The following is a 22,884-nucleotide window of genomic DNA, read 5'->3' as shown; positions in this document are numbered from 1 at the left end:
TTGCTCAGGCAGGTCTCGAATTCCTGAGCTTAAGCTATCCTTCTGCCTTGGCCTCCTAAATTTCTGGGATTATAGGCATGAGCCACCGTGCCTGGTAATAGGCTGGAAGAGTTCTGAAGCATAACAATCAGTTCTTGAGAGCTGATGCAAGCTGGCTCCAGCTCTTCACTGCATGATTCTCTATCACGCAGCACTGCTTATTTCCTTTAAGGCACCCATGAAAAGCTGTCAGATTATATACTTGTTTCTACACTTGTTTTTGTGTTTATCTCTAAAGCTTATTGACAGAGATTACCATGTAAATTCCATGAAAAAAGGTCTATCTCAACCATAGTCCAATGCTTGTCAATGTAGTATATATCCAATATGTATTTATGAATGAATAAGAGCTCATTCTGTACACATGAGTCTTCCCTTTTACAGTGTTTTCATTTTCTTAGTTTTCCTAAGTTTTAAAAAAATAATTTTTTATTTCAGGGAAAAAGCTCTATTTTACTGCTTTTAACACCCAGAAGCCAAGAGGGAGAGAGGATGTTGAGTAAGAAGGGTGTGAAAGAAGAAAGGGCTGGAAGGGTTTGTTAGAGGGGTGTCATACAATATGACGTGGAAGGAATTTATAGTTTGAAACCGTCTAGTGAAATGATTTTTAGTCATTATGTTAATTGGAAAACAAGTTTATTTTCAGCATAGAACACATTCTGTCCCTTGTTACCTAAACTGTAAAATTTCTTCTTCATCACAGTGCCTCCTGCCCTGCACAGTGCCTGCCAGAGGGGTATGTAAATAGTAAGTAATAAATAATGCTCTTGACTATGGATCCTAAGGGCCATTCTACAATGGTAGGAAAGTTCCAAATTCAAGCTAATAAAACATTTATTGGACTGGGCATGGTGGCTCATGCCTGTAATCCTAGCACTTTGGGAGGTGGAAAGGGAGGATTGTTTAAGCCCAGGAGTTCAAGACCAACCTGGGTAGCAATATAGTGAGATTCTGTGCTCTACAAAAAACTTAAAAATTAGCTGGCCATGGTGGCGTGCTCCTGTGGCCCCAGCTACTCAGGAGGCTGAGGTGGGAGAATCACTTGTGCCCAGGAGGTTGAGGCTGCAGTGAGTCAAGACTGTGTCACTGGACTCCAGCCTGGGCAACAGAGTGAGACCCTGTCTCCAAATAAATAAATAAAGATAAAATAAAACTCTTACTGTGTACCAGGTATTGGTGAAAACAAAAATCAAAACGCCTGGCACTTTCTGTGGGTGAAAAGCTGATGTTTCTGCAATCAGGTTCAGTCTATTTTCTTAAGGAAGCCTATAGGGCCCTAAGCCCAGACACACAAGTGCAGTGCTCTAGCCTGCTTGAAAGGACAGCCAGTGTGGTGGAGGTGGCAGAGAGGAGACAGTACCGGGTGACTGGGGGACGTGGCACAGGGCTGCAGCTGATACTGCTCTAGGCCCCTGGGAAATTCCCAGGACAGCATCCTGTGTGGCACAAACTAAGATACAGTCCTTGGGTGAAATCATCTCCCTCAAGAGAAGTTAAAACCCTCGCTATCCCCCTATTCTCCCATCTCTCCCTTCCTAGACTTGTTGGCCAAACACATTGCTCACATTTACATCGAAAACAGATACACAAACCTAAAACAAACAAAAAACAACAAAAAAGGAGAGGGAATCTTTATCTAAGATGACTTTTCCTAGTTATATCATTGGTCCTAGCCTTGTTGGTCAAACACATTGCTCATATTAACATCAAAAACAGACATACAAACAGAAAACAAACAAACAAAAAACAAAACAGAAAAAAAAAAAAAAAAGGAGAGAGAATCTTTGTCTAAGATGACTTTTTCTACTTGTATCATTGGCCTGGGTCTGAAACACCACAGGAGAAGCTCCCTCCCCTCTTCCTTCTCTCACCTCTGCCTACTGCAGAAAACTCTTTCACAAAGAAACGCTTCTGTGCGAAACCCGTTTTCTTCACATCGCTCAAGTTCTCAACACTTGTTCTGTTAATAAACATAGGTCTGGAAGTCCTCCCTGTTTTAGGACTTCCAAACCTATATTTGTTTATTAACAGAACAAGGATTTAGGATTTTTTTTCTTTTTCCTTTTTTTTTTGTTCTCTGCCATTCTATCATAGGTTTTGCTTTTTCACCTAAAGAAAATCCCACAATGGCTTGGATAAAATGATACTAATCTGTGTTTACAGTATGTCACTTTACTTCTTGCTATTTTCAGTTCTTACAGCTGACTGACTTTCAGATGTATGAAAAAATTGGACCAAGTTCTTGAAAAACTGGTTGTCAAATCCTAATTCTGTAGATGTTCCAATAATTCTTGAGCTTTAAAAAATGATCCCTGTTATGAAATATTTTATTTTCTAGAAAATTCTTTTTTTTTTTTTTTTTTTTTTTTTTGAGACGGAGTCTCGCTTTGTCGCCCAGGCTGGAGTGCAGTGGCGCGATCTCGGCTCACTGCAAGCTCCGCCTCCCGGGTTCACGCCATTCTCCTGCCTCAGCCTCCCGAGTAGCTGGGACTACAGGCGCCCGCCACCGCGCCCGGCTAATTTTTTTGTATTTTTAGTAGAGACGGGGTTTCACCGTGGTCTTGATCTCCTGACCTTGTGATCCGCCCGCCTCGGCCTCCCAAAGTGCTGGGATTACAGGCGTGAGCCACTGCGCCCGGCCCAGAAAATTCTTATGCCTGACAAATACGTCATATTCATAGAGTACTTTTCTATTAGACTTCAGGTGCTTTACATTTTTTTGGCTGACAGAGTGTTTCCAACACCCTGAAAACTTTCTTAGTGCCTTTGGTTTATACTTGGAGGACTGAGGCCTGAATAACTTGTCTCACATAGCAAGGTAGTCAGTAATGGAGTAAGTTTCCAACTTGTTTATTGGAGATTTACTGGTTCATTGGAGACCTACTCCAACAAATTTTCACTTAATTTCCTAGCAATATAATTTATGAATTATCAATATTAAAAGATATCTTTATTGTGAAAAGACATTTTATGTGCTTAGAAGAATAGTTTTCACAGTATAAAAAGAGAATATACATATTTTATATAATTATATATATATAATACACACACACACACACACACACACACACACACTTAAGCCATAAAAACAATTCAAACGAGGATATAGAAAAGATTATGGTAAGACAAATGAGCAAAGGCTTAATAAATAAATGTTCAAAAATCAATTCTATGTAAAGATAAGATCTTGACCCTTGAAACATTTACCATTAACCTGGGAAAACAGAAAACAAACAGTCTCTAATTTGACGCTAGCACAAAGAACCAGAGTCCTTGTGCAAAATACAAAGATCTTCTGGAACTGTCAAAGGAAGGAATGAATTCATAAACATTAAAGTGTGCTCAGAGGGGTCAGGACAAGCACAGGCTTCTCAAAGGAGGTGAGTGCTCTTTAGGTGGGAAGATGGTGACCATGTGGAAAGAGGGAGAAGTGTAAGACTGGCCTAAGCAAAACTCAAAGGCAGCAATGTCTAGATTTTCTCCCTCGTCAAATGTTCTTCACTAGAAGCCAGACTCTCCATATCATCCCAGGGTTTCCCTCTGGGGAAGGGGAAGGAACACCACCACATTAAATGTGACTCATCTCAGGCTCAGAAGCCGTGGTGTACTGGAACCTGCTTGTAAAAGCTCAAGAGAGCTTTCCCGTTGCCAATTTGGGGAAGTGAATGACAACACGTTGGTAGTTTTGGTAGTTTAGAATCAGCCAAGGTGGGAGTATTTACACCACAGAAAACGACGAATGCTACAAATCAGCCCCCCATGCGCATCCTACCCACCAGCACATCTGGAAGCTGTGCATTTTACAGTCAGGGAGCTATGGTGGCAGCTGTGTGAGAGGAAGAGAAAGGAGATCTCTGGGAGTGGGCCAGAAGAAACAAGTAAGGAGTCGGAGGTAGAGACAAAGCGGATGGTGGCAGGAAACCACCAATGACCATCAAGAAGAGCGAGTGAGTCACCCACAAATTCATGGGAGAGAGATGAGTCCAGAAGGGACTGGAATCGTCAGGAAAAGCAGAGTTGCTTAGTGCTCTTACTATATGAGTGCTGACTTAAGATGTTAAAAGTCTGCTTATATTTGGTCCGACACCTAACATCTTTATGAAGCTAAAATTATTGTTGCTTTGCTATGTCACCAGTCATTTGTTTCTCTGTTCATTGGAGCAGATCCAAAACAATTCTTTAATGAATTCTGGCACCACCTGCAAGTACTGCTGCCACTCGCCTCTGAATTAAGGAACCTCAGGGGTGATCTCATTCTGCTCAATTTTCCTCGATGTCAGACCTGACCCCCAGCCAATTTCCTGTTAAAGTGCATAGGTCCGGCCGGGCACGGTGGCTCACGCCTGTAATCCCAGCACTTTGGGAGGCCGAGGCGGGCGGATCACGAGGTCAGGAGTTCGACATCAGCCTGGCCAACATGGTGAAACCCCATCTCTACTAAAAATACAAAAATTAGCTGGGCATGGTGGCAGGCACCTGTAATCCCAGCTACTCAGGAGGCTGAGGCAAGAGAATCACTTGAACCTGAGAGGCAGAGGTTGCGGTAAGCCGAGATTGCACCATTGCACTCCAGCCTGGACAACAGAGCAAGACTCCATCTCAAAAAAGAAAAAGAAAGAAGGGAAAGGGTCTTGGCACAAGCCAAATTACAAATGTGTCTATTTTATGTTTATTCAAGCATTAGTCCTCACTTTGTAAACATCTGCTTTGCCCACTGTCTCCTTAGTTCCATTTTACCTGTTATGGCAGTGATCCGACAGCGGTGAGAGCTTTGAGTTGTATTTGCTTCACTGTCTGCCAACAACCACCTTGGAGCCAAAAATATCCTTCAGATGAGCCACAAAGGGACTTGGCCTGGGCTGAAACCAAAATCAACTTCCAAAGACCATAGTACTTATATGAATGAGAGCTCACAGCTGCGCACTAAAGAAAGTGAGTCAGCCAACAACCTTAAGTCCCCTCGTGCCCATTGTAAGACATCCCTGGAATGTGGCTCTCTGCATTTGAGCAATGGGAAAACAATGGGGCTACAATAATACCTGCCTTTAAAAATGAGTGGGTTCTGCTAAATTTCCAGAGAGAGAACCAGAAGATCTGATTTTATATTTTTAGTTAGGAAATTCCTTGTTTTCTCCCTGTGGACCCTCAGAACCCGATACCATCCTATCACATGGGTTTGCAGTCTCAACATAGTGTTAGAATTATCCCAAGGAACACACCTTTTCATGGAAATTAAGAGTGAATACAGAAACATGTGTTTGCCTTTGAAAATACCCAAGTTTCTCTACTGGCAAAAAATATTCCTTTAATCCATTTGTGAATTTTGGCTATTACCCTAATTTTCTTCTACCTTCAACAGATAAATGTTCTTGAGTTGGGGGAAGAGTAGGGTTAAAACTCAAAGTAAATGTCACCACCTTTAATCTGACGTCTCCTTCTACTTCTTCAAATTAGTGAGAATTTTCAATGTAATAATCAACAGTGATTTTATGCAGATAACCAAAATGGATGCTTTTAAAAAATATGCAAAACTGGCCACTGTGATGGCTCAAGCCATAATCCCAGCACTTTGGGAGGCTGAGGTGGGAGGCTCACTTGAGCTCAGGAGTTTGAGACCATCCTGGGCAACATAGTGAGATCTTATCCCTATAGAAAGGAAAAATAAAAATTTTAAAAAATATTTAAAAATTGCTGGGCGTGGTGGCTCATGCCTGTAATCCCAGCACTTTAGGAGGCCAAGGCAGGCAGATCACCTGAGGTCAGGAGTTCTAGACCAGTCTGACCAACATAGTGAAACCCCATCTCTACTAAAAATACGAAAATTAGCTGGGCATGGTGGCAGGCGCCTGTAATCCCAGCTACTCAGGAGGCTGAGGCAGGAGAATCACTTGAACCCGGGAGGCAGAGGTTGCAGTGAGCTGAGATCGGGTCACTGCACTCCAGCCTGGGTGACAGAGTGAGATTCTATCTCAAAATAAATAAATAAATAAAATAAAAAAATAAGAATATGTAAATGTCATCTCATATTTTAGTAAATGTGATTGTTTCTTGCAGAGGACTTAGTGTTTCTTGCAGAAGTAAAAAATGTAGGCAGACAGAAGAGAATATTCCTGTTTTCCTGTCCATAAATATGCCCATATATCGTCTTCCATAACTTACACTATTCACCTCACTGTAGTCCTCTTTCTGATTTAATTGTCATACTTCTTCAGTAATGATATTTGCTTGCTTGGCTCGCTTTATTGACAATCTCTACTTCAAACTCTTTTCAATGTCCAAATCCAAGAAATATCTTAAGGTGTGCATTTTCCTGTAATTCCATGTAGTACCCATGACTACTCATTTTTATGTCAATATTTAAAGTTCTGATAAAATACATGTAACATAAAATTTACTATTTTAACAACTTTTAAGTGTACAGTTCAGTAGTGTTAAGTATATTCACATTGTTGTGCAACCAGTCTCCAGAACTCTTTTCAATTCGCAAAACTGAAACTCTGTACCGTTAACAACAGCCCACCATTTCTGCCTCCCTCTTTCCCCTAGCAACCACCATTTTACTTTGTGTCACTATAATTTTGACTAAGTGCCTTATATTAGTAGAATTATACAGCATTTTTTTTGTGATTGGTTTATTTCATTTAGCATAATGCCCTTAAGATTCATGTATGTTGTAGCTTGAGTCAGAACTTCCATCCTTTATAAGGCTGAATAATATTCCATCGTAAGTATATACCACATTTTGCTTATCCATTCATCCATCCATGGACACTCGGGTTTCTTCCATGTTTCGGGTTTTGTAAACAGTGCTGCTATAAACATGGGTGTACAAATATCTCTTTGAGACCTTGCTTTCCATTCTTTTGAGTATTTAACCAGAAGTGGAATTTCTAGATCATATGGTAGTTCTATTTTTAATTTTTTGAGGAACCTATGGACAGCCCTTGATACAACATCCTTCCCTTTGGTTTTATTCAAAAATGCATTCTTTTGAATATTGTACCTGTATTTTTTTCAATACTTCTTAATCCTCAATATTAGCCACTTTCCATGGTTTAGCATTTGACCCTCTAATGTTTTTTTCTTTACATTTTCTCCTTTGGTAAACACATTCACTCTTGTGGCTTTTATTAATATTATCAGCTCTGTGAAAATCTACATATTCACCTCTGGCTTCTGTCTTGAGATCAAAATATTTATCTATATATTAAATATCTCCAATGGGCAAATATCCAAAATATAGGCCCAAGACAGACTCCATCTGTGAATCCATTTCTCTTCACCCTACACAGGAAGCATTTGAGCAAATTTAACCCTCCCACAAGATAGAGCGAACCAACAGTTAGAGGATGGTATGCTTGGGTGGGCACTGGGAACCTGTTAAGACTGAGTTTTACTCCCATCCCTTTCATTCATTCATACAAATATGTCCATCAGAAGAGACAGATGCTCCAGAAACAGGACATCTTTGCTGAAGACCTCTTTTACTGAGTGAGCATAATGCATCGAGAGACTGCACATCTCTCTCACTTAGAACATGCTCCCAGTTGGGCAGAGTGGCTCATGCCTATAGTCCCAGCACTTTGGGAGGCCGAGGCAGGCGGATCTCTTGAGGTCAGGCGTTCAAGACCAGCCTGGCCAACATGGTGAAACCCCATTGCTACTAAAACATACAAGAATTAACTGGGTGTGGTGGCGGGCACCTGCTACTGCACTCTAGCTTGGCTGACAGAGTGAGACTCTGCCTCAAAAAACAAACAAAACAAAACACAACACAACAACAACAAAAAACATGCTCCCAAGCTGCTCCTCACCATAAACCTGCTGGCAACAGTTGAAGCGGGGAAAACTTTCTAGAGAAGGAGTGACTAGGCTGATTCACAGTTTTGTATAGCCACTCCCTAGGGCTTCCCAGACATTTGAGAGGTGGGAAATCACAAGTAAAGCCAGACTTCCTGTAATTAAGCAGGTGGGAAGACAAAAAAATCAAGATTTGAGGTATTACTGCAATTATGATCTCATTTGCACTCCCAGACAGGTGATTTCTTTTCTAGATGAACTGTAGACTATATGCCCAAGTCAGGAACCTGGGAGTGGAGCTAAACTTCTTTTTTCTCACCTTTAAAATCTAACAAGTTTCCAAGTGAATCTATCCTTTTTAACATGTGCAGAAGTAAAATACTATAGCTTAAAGGATTGGGTTGGGGGGGACAGTGGTGGTGGTTATAAATGAAACACAACTATTGTAAAATTCTTATGTTAGATTATATGAATTCAAAGTAGACCCTGATAAGTTAAGGGTATACATTGTAATCCCTAGAACAACTATTTTAAAATGCCAAGAAGTATAGCTAAAAGATCAATAAAGGAGATAGAATGAAATATTAACAATTATTCAATTAACAGAGAAGATAGAAAAGAAGAGCGAAAAGCAGCTAGAACAAATAGAAACCCCTCACCAGCAGGATGCAGACTTGAACCCAACCATATCAGTGATTACATAAAATGTAAATGGACCACCAAACATTTCAAACAAAGGCAGAGATTATTAAACTAGATTTTTTAAAAAGATAAAAATAGGCAAGACCCAATTATATGCTGTTTATAAAAAATGCACTTTCAATATAAAGAAACAGACAAGTTAAAAGTAGAAATATGGAAAAAGATATCCATGCAAACACTAATCACAAGAAGGCTGGAGTAGCTGTATTGACTTCAGACAATGAAGACATCAAGACAAGAAGAATTACTAAAAATGATGAGAGTCATTTCATGATAAAAAGGTCAGTTTACAATAAGACCAAGAAAAGTTGGGCATGGTGGCACACACCTCTAGTCCCAGCTAGAGGCTGAGGCAGAAAGGTCACTTGCACCCAGGAGGTCAAAGCTGCAGTGAGCTACGACTACACCACTGCAGTCCATCCTGAAACAGTGAGATCCCTATCTCTAAAAACAAAAAAATGGGCTGGATGTGGTGGCTCACACCTGTAATCCCAGCACTTCGGGAGGCCAAGGCGGGTGGATCGGTTGAGGTCAGAAGTTTGAGACCAGCCTGACCCACATGGTGAACCCCTGTCTCCACTAAAAATACAAAAATTAGCCAGGCGTGGTGGCATGTACCTGTAATCCCAGGTACTTGGGAGGCTGAGGCAGGACAATCGTTTGAACCCAGGAGATGGAGGTTGCAGTGGCTGAGATCATGCCACTACACTCCAGCCTGGGTGACAGAGTGAGACTCTGTAAAGAAAAAATAAAAAAAGAAAGAAAAGAAAGAAAGAAAAACTAAGAATTAAAAAAATATATTTTTAAAGACCAAAATAATCTGCCCTCAAGGTATCCCTTACATGCCATGTCTTCTCTGCTTCTTCTACTCCTTTTGCTCAGTTCAGTTTTCTTGGTTTCCCAGGAGAATGGTGTCACTCTTCCATTCAAATCCATCCCAGCAACAAGTTTATTTTTAAAACGAAAATGAGGTCACTTCTCTAATTAAAAACCTTTAATGGTTTCTGGTGGTTAGCTGGATAAAGTTTAAATCCCTTCCTTAGCTTCTTATTGGTGCCTCAAAGGCTTGCCCCAACCCACCTCTCCAGCTTTGTCATTCACTGATCATCACTCATGCCAGACCTCACTCACAGCAATTGCTTCTTGTTCCTCAGCAAGCAGAGCTTCTTTCTGTGCATCCTTCCTCCACTTGCCAGAGACCTCCTCCCTTACCTTCCTCCACACATTCCTGAAACATCCTTCTGTACTCAGTTACAAGCTGTGCATAAACTGGCCTCTCCCATCCTCCCACTCCACCCTTACTCTACTCCAACACTGGCCTCAAATGTAGCAAGTCGGCTCCCATTTGAGGCTCACTCTTGGCATTTGCTATTCCCTCTGCCAGATGCACTCTCCTTCCTGGATCATGGCATGGCGACTAACCCCTTTGAGCCATTGAGGTCTCGGGCCACATAGGTACTTCAGAGATGCTTTCCCTAACTTCCCATTCTTATGCAGACCCCGCCTCACTCACTTGCATCATGCTGTTTTACTGACCTCACATCTCTCAGCCTTATTTATCTGTTTAGCTTCTGCATTATCTGTTAGATGTTACATTCTATTGAATGTAGACTCTAGGAGAATGGGGAGCTTTTGGGCTTTATTTAAGGATATATAATCCAATTTTAGAACAGTGCCTGGCACGTGGCAGGCAGTCAGTAAGTATTTGTGGACTACATGAATGGTTGGTGGGTGAGAACATTTAGTATAGAGCAAGCTTGTACAGCCGTTGGCCTACGGGCTGCCTGTGGGCCAAGAACAGCTTTGAATGAGGCTTAACACAAATTCGTAAACTTTATTAAAACATTATGAAATTTTCTTGCGATTTATTTTTCTTTGTGCTCATCAGTTATCATTAGTGTTAGTGTATTTTCTGTGTGGCCCAAGACAATTCTTCCAATGTGGACCAGAGAAGCCAAAAGATCGGACACCCTTGATATAAAGGAACTTTTTTCTAGTGCTAAATCCCTTCCCAACGTGTCAGGCTTGCTTTGTCAGTGCCTGAGTCAGTGTTGGGGCTCCCGCTGCTGATTCCATTGATTGCCCCCTTAGGCAGTTTCCCTCCCAGACTCTCAGGCCTTCCTGGGAACCCTCCACCTCCACTGGCAATAGGGCTGGTCAGGGCTGGATTACTCAGTCTACCCCAGCGCCTGTCTATCTGCCTGTCAGCATGCAGATCCAAATCACTTAGTCCTGTCTATTTTCTTTTCTTTTTTTTGAGATGGAGTTTCACTCTTGTCAACCAGGCTGGCGTGCAGTGGCATGATCTCGGCTCACTGCAACCTCTGCCTCCCGGGTTCAAGTGATTCTCCGGCTTCAGCCTCCCAAGTAGCTGCAATTACAGGTGCTTGCCACCACGCCCAGCTAGTTTTTGTATTTTTAGTAGAGACGGGGTTTCACCAGGTTGGCCAGGGTAGTCTAGAACTCCTGACCTCAGGTGATTCACCTGCCTCAGCCTTTCAAATTGCTAGGATTACAGACGTAAGCCACCGCGCCTGGCCAGTCCTGTCTATTTTCAATGCTGGCTAATCAGAGAAGGGTGTTTAATAATTGCTGCCAATCATGATTTATAAAACCCTTTTAAACACAACTCCATGCATTTTCGTGGACTTCTTAAAACGTATTCCTGGCATGGACAGATTAATGGATAAACAAGATGTGGTCTATCCATACAATAGAATGTTACTCAGCCTTAAAAAGCAAGGAAGTTCTGACTCATGCTACAACATGGATGAAACTTGAAGACATTATGCCAATTGAAAAGCCAGTCACAAAAGGACAATTTCTATATGATTCCACTTATATGAGGTATCAAGAGTCATCAAATTCATAGAGACAGAAAATAGAACGATGGTTGCCCGGGAGTGGCAGAGGCAGAAATGAGTTCTTTAATGGATTGAGAGTTTCAGTTTTGCAAGATAAAAAAGTTCTGGAAATTGCTTGTGCAACAGTGTAAACGTACTTAACACTATTGAGCTATACACTCAAAAGTGGTCAATGTGGTAAAGTTTATGTTGTGCATATTTTAATTTTATCACAATTTAAAAATTATAAAGGAGAAGAATAGGCCGGGCATGATGGCTCATGCTTGTAATCCCAGCATTTTCAGAGGCTGAGATGGGTGGATCACTTGAGGCCAGGAGTTTGAGACCAGCCTGGCCAACATGGCGAAACCCCATCTCTACTAAAAATACAAAAATCAGCCAGGTGTGGTGGCATGTGCCTGTAGTCCCAGCTACTCGGGAGGCTGAGGTGGGAGGATTACTTGAGCCCAGGAGGTCGAGGCTGTACTGAGCCGTGATGGCACCACTGTACTCCAGCCTGGGCAACAGAGCAATCCGTGTCTCAAAAAAAGGAAAAAGAAAAAGAATATTTTGCCCATAGACATACTGTGTATGTAGTTGCACTGGAAACTGAAATTCTCTTTGGAATGTTTCCTACTGTGATGCTGCCGGAGGACGATCTAAAGGAATGAGGATCTGGAGTTTTGCGTTGTGGATCCCAGGAGGATTCAATGAAACAGTAGTGAGAAGGCAGGATAGTCATGCTGGGAGATGAGGGCTGCCAGGGAGCTCAAGGAGGTGCCTTCCTCAGGTGACACACTGACCTTCAGATTGCCTCTCAGGAAAAGCCTGATACGTAACTCTGAAAGCTCCTAGGATCTGTTAGCCAAGAATCTGTGTTTTAATTTTATTATATCTAGAAATTAATAGACTATAAACATTTTCCCTTGGTTTGCTTTTTAAAATCATCTTGGATTGTTTCTCTTTTTGTTGTATTTTTATTTTAAAGAAAAATGTTCATTTAAGTTCATCATCTCAATGTCTTAAACCTTTAAATTCAACATCATTTTACTTTTCCCAAGATGTCCCTTCTCTTCTCTTCTTTGATTTTTTTTTTCCGGAATTCTCCTTTCTAGTATTCAGTGGCCTGTTTTCTTTTGAGAGAAAAATGTTTGGCAACTTACTGTTTGGCTGCAAAAGTGCTGAACAGGTTTTAAACACTTGGATTTCCCAGCTGGCCCTAATCCTTTGCTTGTTACATAAAGGGACCCCTTAAGCCCCTGAAATTGCAGGGGACATTTGTGTTGAAGTTCACTATTCTAGGATTATTTGGTGAGGTAGATATGGATGTGAAATTGCAATGCACATTCAAAGATGACACTACCACGAGTTCAAATCTATCTGCACAAAGCCGGGGGGACAGGCAGGCCTGCCTCCCTCCTTGTGCAGCTGGTCTGTCCTTTGCAGAATCACAACTCTGCTTCCTGTCAGGGCTGTGACGGTTGGCACAGAGTCCTGGCACTGAGCTCAGTGGCCCTTTCTCCCTTAAGCCCAGCCACACTGTTTCTGATTCCTGGCTCATGCTTGCCATGGCTTCTCTTGTGATTTTCTTTCAATGCTACATTGCCCTCTAAGAGCCTAAAATAGAGGCTTGACCATGATCCTTTCATAGAATTCAATATTCAGCCTCAATAGAAATTAAATATTGCCAGATAATAATTATTATTCACTATTAATATGTTTATTAATAACCAATACAATAGATTGTTTAATTATAGTTAATTATTGATACTAACATTTCATGATTATAGCTGACTTTTTTTTTTTTTTAGTGCTTCCTTTGTGTGTGGCCCCGTATTGCCCTGTATAGAAGCATTTCATCTTCACAACAACTCTGTGAGGTAGGTACTATTATCCTCGTTTTCCAGCTGGAAAACAGGCCTGGGGAGATTGAGAAACTTACCCAAGTCCCACAGCCAGGGACTGGTGGAGCTAGGAATGAGTTCAGGTTGTCTGTTTTCAGACCCAGAGCCTGCACTGGAGTTTGTGTGTCCCTAGGTGCATTCCACAGAACCCAGTAGCAGATGGTGCAATGAGGAAAACAAAAGGAGTGTCATGTACAGGAGGCTTGGGTACCACTCAGATATGTTGAAGCTGTAACCCCCAATGTGATGGCATTTAGAGGTGGAGTCTTCAGGAAATAATTAGGTTTACCTGAGGTCATGAGGGTGGGGCCCCTGTGGTGGGATTAGTGCCCTTATAAGAAGAGGGAGAGACAAGAGCTGGGTCACCCTCCAGAACATGAGCACACAGTGAGATAGCAGCCATCTGCAGGCCAGGAGGAGGGCCCTCTCCAGGAACTCAATCTGCTGGCCCTTGACTGTGGACTTCCCAGCCTCCAGAGCCATGAGAAGTAAATGTCTGTTGTTTGAGCCACCTAGTCTATGGTATTTTGTAATCACAGCCTGAGCACAGTAAGACAAGGGGTAGTGCTTTTTAATCAAATCAATTTTGAAAATGTCCCATATAGTACTATCTTCCTATCTTAAAAGACCAATGATGCCTATTGAAATCAAAGACTCTGAAGAGTCCTGCAATAAAGGAAGCTATTTACATTTGTTTAAACAATTGCTTCTCAAACTTTTTGACTATGGAACATCTCCCCATTTATGAATATCTCAAAGAACACACTGGGAAGGTACTACTGGAAGTGAAGCATATGCCTCAGACATGAATGTGTGCTTATTTTCCAGGTGGGATGAACTGCCCAATGAAGCCATAAAGTGGTACAGGCGAGGGTTTGGTAGTTGAAAAGAGGAGAGAAGAATGCAGACAGAGCCTGAGAAAGGGCAGGGGGCCGCATCCAACAGGTGGGAAGTGCCATTGCAGGGAAAAGAGTCCAGATATTCCGGAACATCTGGGGAAGATAAAAGGAAGTTCTTCTTGGGATAAATCTGGTGAGAACTTACTTTCAAGGCAGAGTTTAGGGCCTGTCCTGGTTGGAGGAGCTGATTTTAAGAACAGAAAGAACAGTCCAATATTAAGTGTTAATTTGAATATAGGAGAATAGGATAAAAAATGACTCAGAATTATTATGTCATCTGGGCTGGAAAGTGTCATATTTACTTCCCATTAGAAATTCCTTACAGGCTGATTTCCTAAAGTCAGCTTCATTTCTTTCTAGGAAATTACAAGATATGAACTCAAATAAAAGGCTCACTTGACCAAGGGAACAAGATCTTGCTTAGCCCTGGTAATACCCGATAAATGTTTGCTAAATATATTCAAAGGGGACGGGCATGGTGGCTCACGCCTGTAATCCCAGCACTTTGGGAAGCCAAGACGGACGGATCACTTGAGGTCAGGAGTTCGAGACCAGCCTGGCCAACATGATGAAACCCCGTCACTACAAAAAAATACAAAAACTAGCCAGAGGTGGTGGCGTGTGCCTGTAGTCCCAGCTACTCAGGATGTTGAGGCAGAAGAATCGCTTGAACTCAGGAGGTGGAGGTTGCAGTGAGCTGAGATTGAGCCATTGCACTCCAGTCTAGGCAACAGAGAAAACTCCATCTCAAAAAAAAAAAAAAAAAGAAAAGAAAAAATTAAATAAATAAATAAATATATATATTGAAAGGACAAGAAAGGGAGGATTAATTGCACAATTTGGGTTTTGCATCCTTAAAATGAAATATTAATTTTACCAAGCAGTTTTTTGTTTTTTTGTTTTTTGTTTTTCTTTTTTGAGATGGAGTCTTGCTCTATCGCTCAGGCTGGAGTGCGGTGGCGCAATCTTGGCTCACCAAGCAGTTAGTTTTTTAGGGTAGGGGTGGAGGGGAGAAGGTGAGATTGCTGGCAGAAAGATAGCAAATTACACAAAAAGCCATCAAGTTGTTGTGTGATCTTATGATGAGGTTTCATGTCCGTTCATCTGTCAGATGATGGGGCCAGACCAGATGGTCTTAAAGACCCTATCCATATCTACCATCCTAAGATTCTCTGTTCTTCAGGACATGCTAGAGGAAGTTTGGGAAAGCAACTGTTAGTACAGTTAATACAATTTAGACAATACATTTGTAATGGGCATTTGACACAGCAATCAATTGTACAAGTAGATTCTATTTGCTTTTTCTTTTATTAAGTGGAAGAATAAATAAACATAAGTGGTCTCAATTATTTAATACCAAAAATGTTGACATGGTAGAGATAAACGTCAACACCAACAAATATGTTTTCCATGTTCTCCTTAAAACAAATAGAAAGTTTGTCTGATACCAATAATTATCCCTTAGAATTGGGATGTATTCAGGTTTTATGCATGTTACACAGAGCAAACAGGCTATTTTCAATTTCTGTGTTTGTATATTTACCTATAATTGCCAACTTTCTACAAGTGATGTTTCCTCTTGTGTAAATGTCAGTTGGATTTAGCAAATGTTATGATTATTTGTGCCATCTATTGGTGAAATGTAGTATGACAGCATCTTCTGTGTACAAGACAGCTGCTATGGGGAGAGGAGGGTTGTTAGGACAAATTAAACAGGAATTCTGTACTCAAGAACAGTGGAGAATCTATCTTTTATGAGGCAATTCAAAATTTGAACACTGGAAGGGTGTTTGATGGTAGTAAGGAATTACTGTTTATTTTTAGGTGTGACATTGGTATTGTGGTTATGTTAAAACGTCTTTATCTTTTAGAGACACATAGTAAGATATTTCTGAATGAGCGCAAGTGATATGTGTAACTTGCTTTAAAATAGTATTAGCAATTTTGATACATGCACAACGTGGATGAACCTTGAAAATGTGCTAAGTAAAATAAGCCAGACACAAAAGGACAAATACGGCCAGGCACGGTGGCTCACACGTGTAGTCCCAGCACTTTGGGAAGCTGAGGCAGGCTGATCACTTGAGGCCAGAAGTTTGAGACCAGCCTGGCCAACGTGGTGAAACCCCATCTCTACTAAAAATACAAAAATTAGCCGGGCATGGTGACATGTGCCTGTAATTCCAGCTACTCAGGAGACTGAGACAGGAGAATTGCTTGAACCTGGGAGGTGGAGGTTGCCGTGGAGCTAAGATTGTGCCACTGCACTCCAGCCTAGGTGACAGAGTGAGACTCTGTCTCAAAAAAAAAAAAAAAAAAAAAAAAAAGAGAGAGTGAGAGTAGGCAAATATATAGGGTATCTAGAGTAGTCAAATTCACAGAGAAAAAAGTAGAATGATGACTACCAGAGACTGGGGGAGGGGAAGTGGGGAGTTACCATCTAATGGGTCCAGAGTTTTAGTTTTGTAAGAACTCTTTTCTGGAGATGGATGGTGGTGATGGTTGCACAACAATGCAGATGTCTTTAATACTACTGAACTGTACACTTAAACATGATTAAAATGGGAAATTATAACATGTATTTTTTAGCACAATAAAAAAAAATTAGAGCCAGGTGGGTGCACCCGGGCCGGTGAGGAAGGGGCACCCGTCTGGGTGGGTGGGGCAGGGAGGGTACCTGAGGTCACTGGCTCCGTGGTAGAGGTAGGGGCGGCAGAGGTGGAACTGCAGAGCTGCAGGGTCCACTGACCCTTACCCTCAGCTGGAGAAGTAACCCTCCAGATCAACTGCAAGAACAAAGCAGCAATCCTGAGAGGAGCCGCAGACCCGCTGAAGGAAGCGGACTGCTCCTGCAGGACCCAGGAGACACCCCAAATACTGTGAGTGCCCCAACTGCAGAAGCGGGAAAGGGAGACCCTCTTCTTCCGAACACACACCTCCACTGGGGAAGCTGAAGGTCTGTTTTCGGGAGAAGTTTCCGACTTTACCTCAAGCGGAGTCAAGTTAGAGAGCTGAGCCGAGCAAAATACAAGGGTAGAGGAAGCAGCAGAAAGGCCATGGGAGCTCGCTGGGTCCCCAAGAAGCCCATTCCGGCCTGACACCACAGGGATCCAGCAGGAGGGCGGCCAGAGGAGCAGGGGGTAAAACTCCACAGGGAGAAGGCATTCTCTATCTGAACTTTATAACAATTTGAAAGGGGCAAGAAGCCTCCTGGCCAGAACCTGGGGGAGAGCATGAATCTGGCGTGCAGACTTCACATGCAGGGGGAAGAAATGAAGCCCTTTTCTTTCACAGCTGGGAGGCGAAAAGCCTTGGGCAAGTTTTCAAGCCCATCTCACCCTCCACCCGGAAACAGACTTGAGGCTGCTGGGGGAGGCATGGTGGGATTGAGGCCGGCCCTTCTGTTTGTGTTGGAGCTGGGTGAGGCCTGTGACTGCTGGTTTTCCCCAACTTCCCTGATAACCTGCATGACTCAGCAGAGGCAGCCATAATCCTCCTAGGTACGCAACTCCAGTGACCTGGGAATCCCACCCTCATCCCCCACAGCAGCTGAAGCAAGACCTGCCCAAGGAGTCTGAGCTCAGACACACCTAGCCCCGCCCCCACCCTATGGTCCTTCCCTACCCACCCCGGTACTGAAAGACAAAAGGGCATTTAATCTTGGGAGTTCTGGGGCCCCACCCACCACCAGTCCCTTTCCACACTACTACAGCTGATGCTTTCCAGAAAGTGCCACCTCCTGGCAGGAGGCCAACCAGCACAAAAATAGAGCATTAAACCACCAAAGTTAAGGACCCTTGTGGAGTCCATTGCACCCTCCCCCACCTCCACTGGCACAGGTGCTGGTATCCATGGCTGAGAGACCCATAGACATTTCACATCACAGGACTCTGTGCAGACAACACCCACTACCAGCCCGGAGCTGGCTAGACTCACTGGGTGGCTAGACCCAGAAAAGAGACAACAATCACTGCAGTTTGGCTCACAGGAATCCACATCCACAGGAAAAAGAGGGGAGTACTACATCAAGGGAACACCCCATGGGACAAAAGAATCTGAACAACAGCCTTCTGACACCCCATGGGACAAAAGAATCTGAACAACAGCCTTCTGCCTCAGACCTTCCCTCTGACTCAGCCTACCCAAATGAGAAGGAGCCAGAAAACCAACCCTGGTAATATGACAAAATAAGGCTGTTCAACACCGCCTCAAAAAATCACACTAGTTCACCAGCAATGGATCCAAACCAAGAAGAAATCCTGGATTTACCTGAAAAAGAATTCAGGAGGTTAGTTATTAATCTAATCAGGGAGGGACCAGAGAAAGGAGAAGCCCAATGCAAAAGTATCCAAAAAATGATACAAGAAGTGAGGGGAGAAATATTCAAAGAAATAGATAGCTTACAGAAAAAATAATTTAAAAATTCGGGAAATTTTGGACACACTTTTAGAAATGTGAAGTGCTCTGGAAAGTCTCAGCAATAGAATTGAACAAGCAGAAGAAAGAAATTCAGAGCTTGAAGACAAGATCTTCAAATTAACACAATCCAACAAAGACAAAGAAAAAAGAATAAGAAAATATGAACAAAGCCTCCAAGAAGTATGGGATTATGTTAAATGACCAAACCTAAGAATAATCAATGTTCCTGAGGAAGAAGACAATTCTAAAACTTGGAAAACATATTTGGGGGAATAATGGAAGAAAACTTCCCCAGCCTTGCTAGAGACCTAGACATCCAAATACAAGAAGCACAAAGAACACCTAAGAAATTCATCACAAAAAAATCTTCACCTAGGCACATTGTCATCAGGTTATCCAAAGTTAAGACAAAGGAAAGAATCTTAAGAGCTGTGAGACAGAAGCACCAGGTAACCTATAAAAGAAAACCTCTCAGATTAACTGCAGATTTCTCAGCAGAAACCCTACAAACTAGAAGGGATTGGAGCCCTATCTTCAGCCTCTTCAAACAAAACAATTATCAGCCAAGAATTTTGTATCCAGTGAAAAAAGCATCATACATGGAGGAAATATTTAGTCATTTTCAGACGAACAAATGCTGACAGAATTCACTATTACCAAGCCACCACCACAAGAACTGCTAAAAGAAGCTCTAAATCTTGAAACAAATCTTGGAAACACATCAAAACATAACCTCTTTAAAGCATAAATCACATAGCACCTATAAAACAAAAATATAAGTTAAAAAGCAAAAAGGAAAAACAAAATAAAAAAACACAAAGTACACAGGCAACAAAGAGCATGATGAATGCAACAGTACCTCACATTTCAATATAATATTGAATATAAATGACCTAAATTCTCCATTTAAAAGAACTGCAGAATGGATAAGAACTCGCCAACCAACTATCTGCTGCCTTCAGGAGACTCACTTAACACATAAAGATTCACATAAACTTAAAGTAAAGGGGGTGGAAAAAGGCATTTCATGCAAATTGACACCAAAAGTGAGCAGGGGTAAGCTATTCTTATATTAGACAAAACAAATTTTAAAGCAACAGCAGTTAAAAGAGACAAAGAGGGACATTAATGGTAAAAGACCTTGTCCAACAGGAAGCTATCACAATCCTAAACATATATGCACTTGACACTGGAGCTCCCAAATTTATAAAACAAGTACTATTAGACCTAAGAAATGAGATAGACAGCAACATAATAACAGTGGGGCTTCAATACTCTGCTAACAACACTAGACGGGTCATCAAGACAGAGAGTCAATAAAGAAACAATGGATTTAAACTATACCTTGGAACAAATGGACTTAACAGATATATACAGAACATTTCATCCAACAACCACATTCTATTCAACAGAGCATAGAACTTTCTCCAAGATAGACCATGTGATAGGCCACAAAATGAGCCTCAATAAGTTTAAGAAAATTGAAATTATATCAAGCACTCTGTCAGGCCATAGTGGAATAAAACTGGAATTCAACTCCAAAAGGAACCTTCAAAACTATGCAAATACATGAAAATTAAATAATCTGCTCCTAAATGAGCATTGGGTCAAAAACGAAATCGAGATGGAAATTTAAAAATTCTTTGAACTGAATGACAATAATGACACAACCTATCAAAACCCCAGGGATACAGTTAAGGCGGTGCTAAGGGAAAAGTCCATAGCCCTAAATGTCTACATCAAAAAGTCTGAAAGAGCACAAACAGATAATCTTAGGTCACACCTCAAGGAATTAGAGAAAGAAAAACAAACCAAATCAAAATCCAGAAGAAGGAAATAACCAAGATCAGAGCAGAAATACATAAAATTGAAACAAACAAAATACAAAAGATAAATGAAACAAAAAGTTGGTTCTTTGAAGAGATAAATAAAATTGATAGACCATTAGCAAGATTACCAAAGAAAAGAAGGCAGAAAATCCACATAACCTCACTAGAAAACAAAACAGGAGATATTACAACCGACACTATTGAAATACAAAAGACCATTCAGGGCTACTATGAACACCTTTACTCACATAAACTAGAAAATCTAGAAGAGATGGATAAATTCCTAGAAAAATACAACCCTCCTGATTTAAATCAGGAAGAATTAGATACCCTGAACAGACCAATAACAAGCAGTGAGATTGAAATAGTAATTTAAAAATTACCAACAAAAAAAAGTCCAGGTCCAGATGGATTCACAGCAGAATTCTATCAGACATTCAAAGAAGAATTGGTACCAAACCTTTTGACACCATCCACAAGATAAAGAAGGAACCCTCCCTAATTCATTATACGAAGCCAGCTTCACCCTAATACCAAAACCAAGAAAGGACACAACCAAAAAAGAAAACTACAGACTGGTATTCTTGCTGAACATAGATGCTAAAATCCTTAACAAAATACTAGCTAACCGAATCCAACAACATATCAAAAAGATAATCCACCGTGATCAAGTGGGTTTCATACCAGGGATGCAGGAATGGTTTAACACACACAAGTCAATAAATGTGATGTACCACATAAACAGAATTAAAAACAAAAAATCACATGATCATCTCAATAGATGCAGAAAAAGCATTCGACAAAATCCAGCATCGCTTTATGATTAAAACTCTCAGCAAAATCAGCATACAGGAGACATACCTTAATGTAATAAAAGCCATCAAAACTAACTCACAGCCAACATAATACTGAATGGGTAAAAGTTGAAAGCATTCCCTCTGAAAACAGGAACAAGACAAGGATGCCCACTCTCACCACTCCTCTTCAACATAGTACTGAAAGTCCTAGCCAGGCCACTTAGACAAGAGAAAGAAATAAAGGGCATCCAGATTGGTAATGAGGAAGCCAAACTGTCACTGTTTGCTGACAATATGATAGTTTACCTTGAAACGCTAAGGCCACCTCCAGAAAGCTCTTAGAACTGATCAAAGAATTCAGCAAAGTTTCCGGATACAAGATTAATATACATAAATAAGTAACTCTTCTATACACCAACAGCGATCAAACGGAGAATCAAATCAAGAACTCAACCCCTTTTATAATAGCTGCAAAAAACCTAAAATACTTAGGAATATACCTAACAAAAGAGTTGAAAGCCCTCTTCAAGGGAAACTACAAAACACTGCTGAAAGAAGTCACAGACGACACAAACAAATGGAAACACATCCCATGCTCATGGATGGGTAGAATTAATATTGTGAAAATGACCATACTGCCAAAAGCAATCTACAAATTCAATGCAATCCCCATAAAAATACCACCATCATTCTTCATAGAGTTAGCAAAAACACTTCTAAAATTCATGTGGAACCAAAAAAGAGCACTCATAGCCAAATGAGGACTAAGCAAAACTAACAAATCCAGAGGCATCACATTACCTGATTTCAAATTATACTATAAGGCCATAGTCACCAAAACAGCATGGTACTGATATAAAAATAGGCACATAGACCAACGCAACAGAATAGAGAACCCAGAAATAAACCCAAATACTTGCAACCAACTGATCTTCAACAAAGCAAACAAAATCATAAAGTGAGGGAAAGGACACTGTTTTCAATAAATGGTGCTGGGATAAATTGGCTAGCCACATGTAGGAAAATGAAACTGGATCCTCATCTCTCACCTTATACAAAAATCAACTAAAGATGGATTAAGGACTTAAACCTAAGACCTGAAACTATAAATATTGTAGAAGATAACATTGGAAAAACCCTTCTAGACATTGACTTAGGCAAGAATTTCATGACCAAGAACCCAAAAACAAATGCAATAAAAACAAAGATAAATAGCTAGGACCTAATTAAACTAAAGAACTTTTGCACAGCAAAAGAAAAAGCACAGTAAGCAGACAACCCACAGAGTGGGAGAAAATGTTCATAATCTATACATCTGACAAAGGACTAATATCCAGAATCTACAATGAACTCAAATGAGTAAGAAAAAAAAATCCCATCAAAAAGTGGTCCAAGGACATGAACAGACAACTCTCAAAAGAAGATATATAAATGGCCAACAAACACATGAAAGAATGCTCAACATCACTAATGATCAGGAAAATGCAAATCAAAACCACAATGCGTATGATACCACCTCACTTCTGCAAGAATGGCTATAATCAAAAAATTAAACAAACAGTAGATGTTGGTGTGGATGCAGCGAACAGGGAACACTTCCACACTGCTGGTGGGAATGTAAACTAGCCACAGTGGAAAACAGTGTAAACTGC

At 41.2% G+C, this 22,884-nt stretch overlaps 1 protein-coding gene and 1 long non-coding RNA gene across 5 annotated transcripts in view; one reads left to right on the top strand and one right to left on the bottom strand.

Moving 5' to 3' along the window:
• LOC135968128 (uncharacterized) overlaps window positions 1-14,676 on the top strand; it is a 36,920-nt gene extending 22,244 nt beyond the window's left edge. Inside the window, exons 2-3 of the long non-coding RNA XR_010582640.2 lie at window positions 13,196-13,264; window positions 14,548-14,676. This is a non-coding gene — a long non-coding RNA (uncharacterized lncRNA). The remainder of the gene's footprint in view (window positions 1-13,195; window positions 13,265-14,547) is intronic.
• CLDN10 (claudin 10) overlaps window positions 1-22,884 on the bottom strand; it is a 206,593-nt gene that overhangs the window by 131,928 nt on the left and 51,781 nt on the right. Inside the window, exon 1 of one of the 4 annotated variants that reach the window (XM_045377244.3) lies at window positions 9,384-9,469. The exons of the other annotated variants lie outside the window; for them this stretch is intronic. Coding sequence (XP_045233179.2) covers window positions 9,384-9,390 — 7 coding nt within the window. The 5' untranslated portion in view covers window positions 9,391-9,469. Of the gene's footprint in view, window positions 1-9,383; window positions 9,470-22,884 lie in introns of those variants that run through there. 4 annotated transcript variants of the gene reach the window in all.

The sequence above is a fragment of the Macaca fascicularis genome, chromosome 17 (assembly GCF_037993035.2).
Source record: "Macaca fascicularis isolate 582-1 chromosome 17, T2T-MFA8v1.1".
NCBI classification, from domain to species: domain Eukaryota; kingdom Metazoa; phylum Chordata; class Mammalia; order Primates; family Cercopithecidae; genus Macaca; species Macaca fascicularis.
This window is presented reverse-complemented; position numbering and strand designations above follow the sequence as displayed.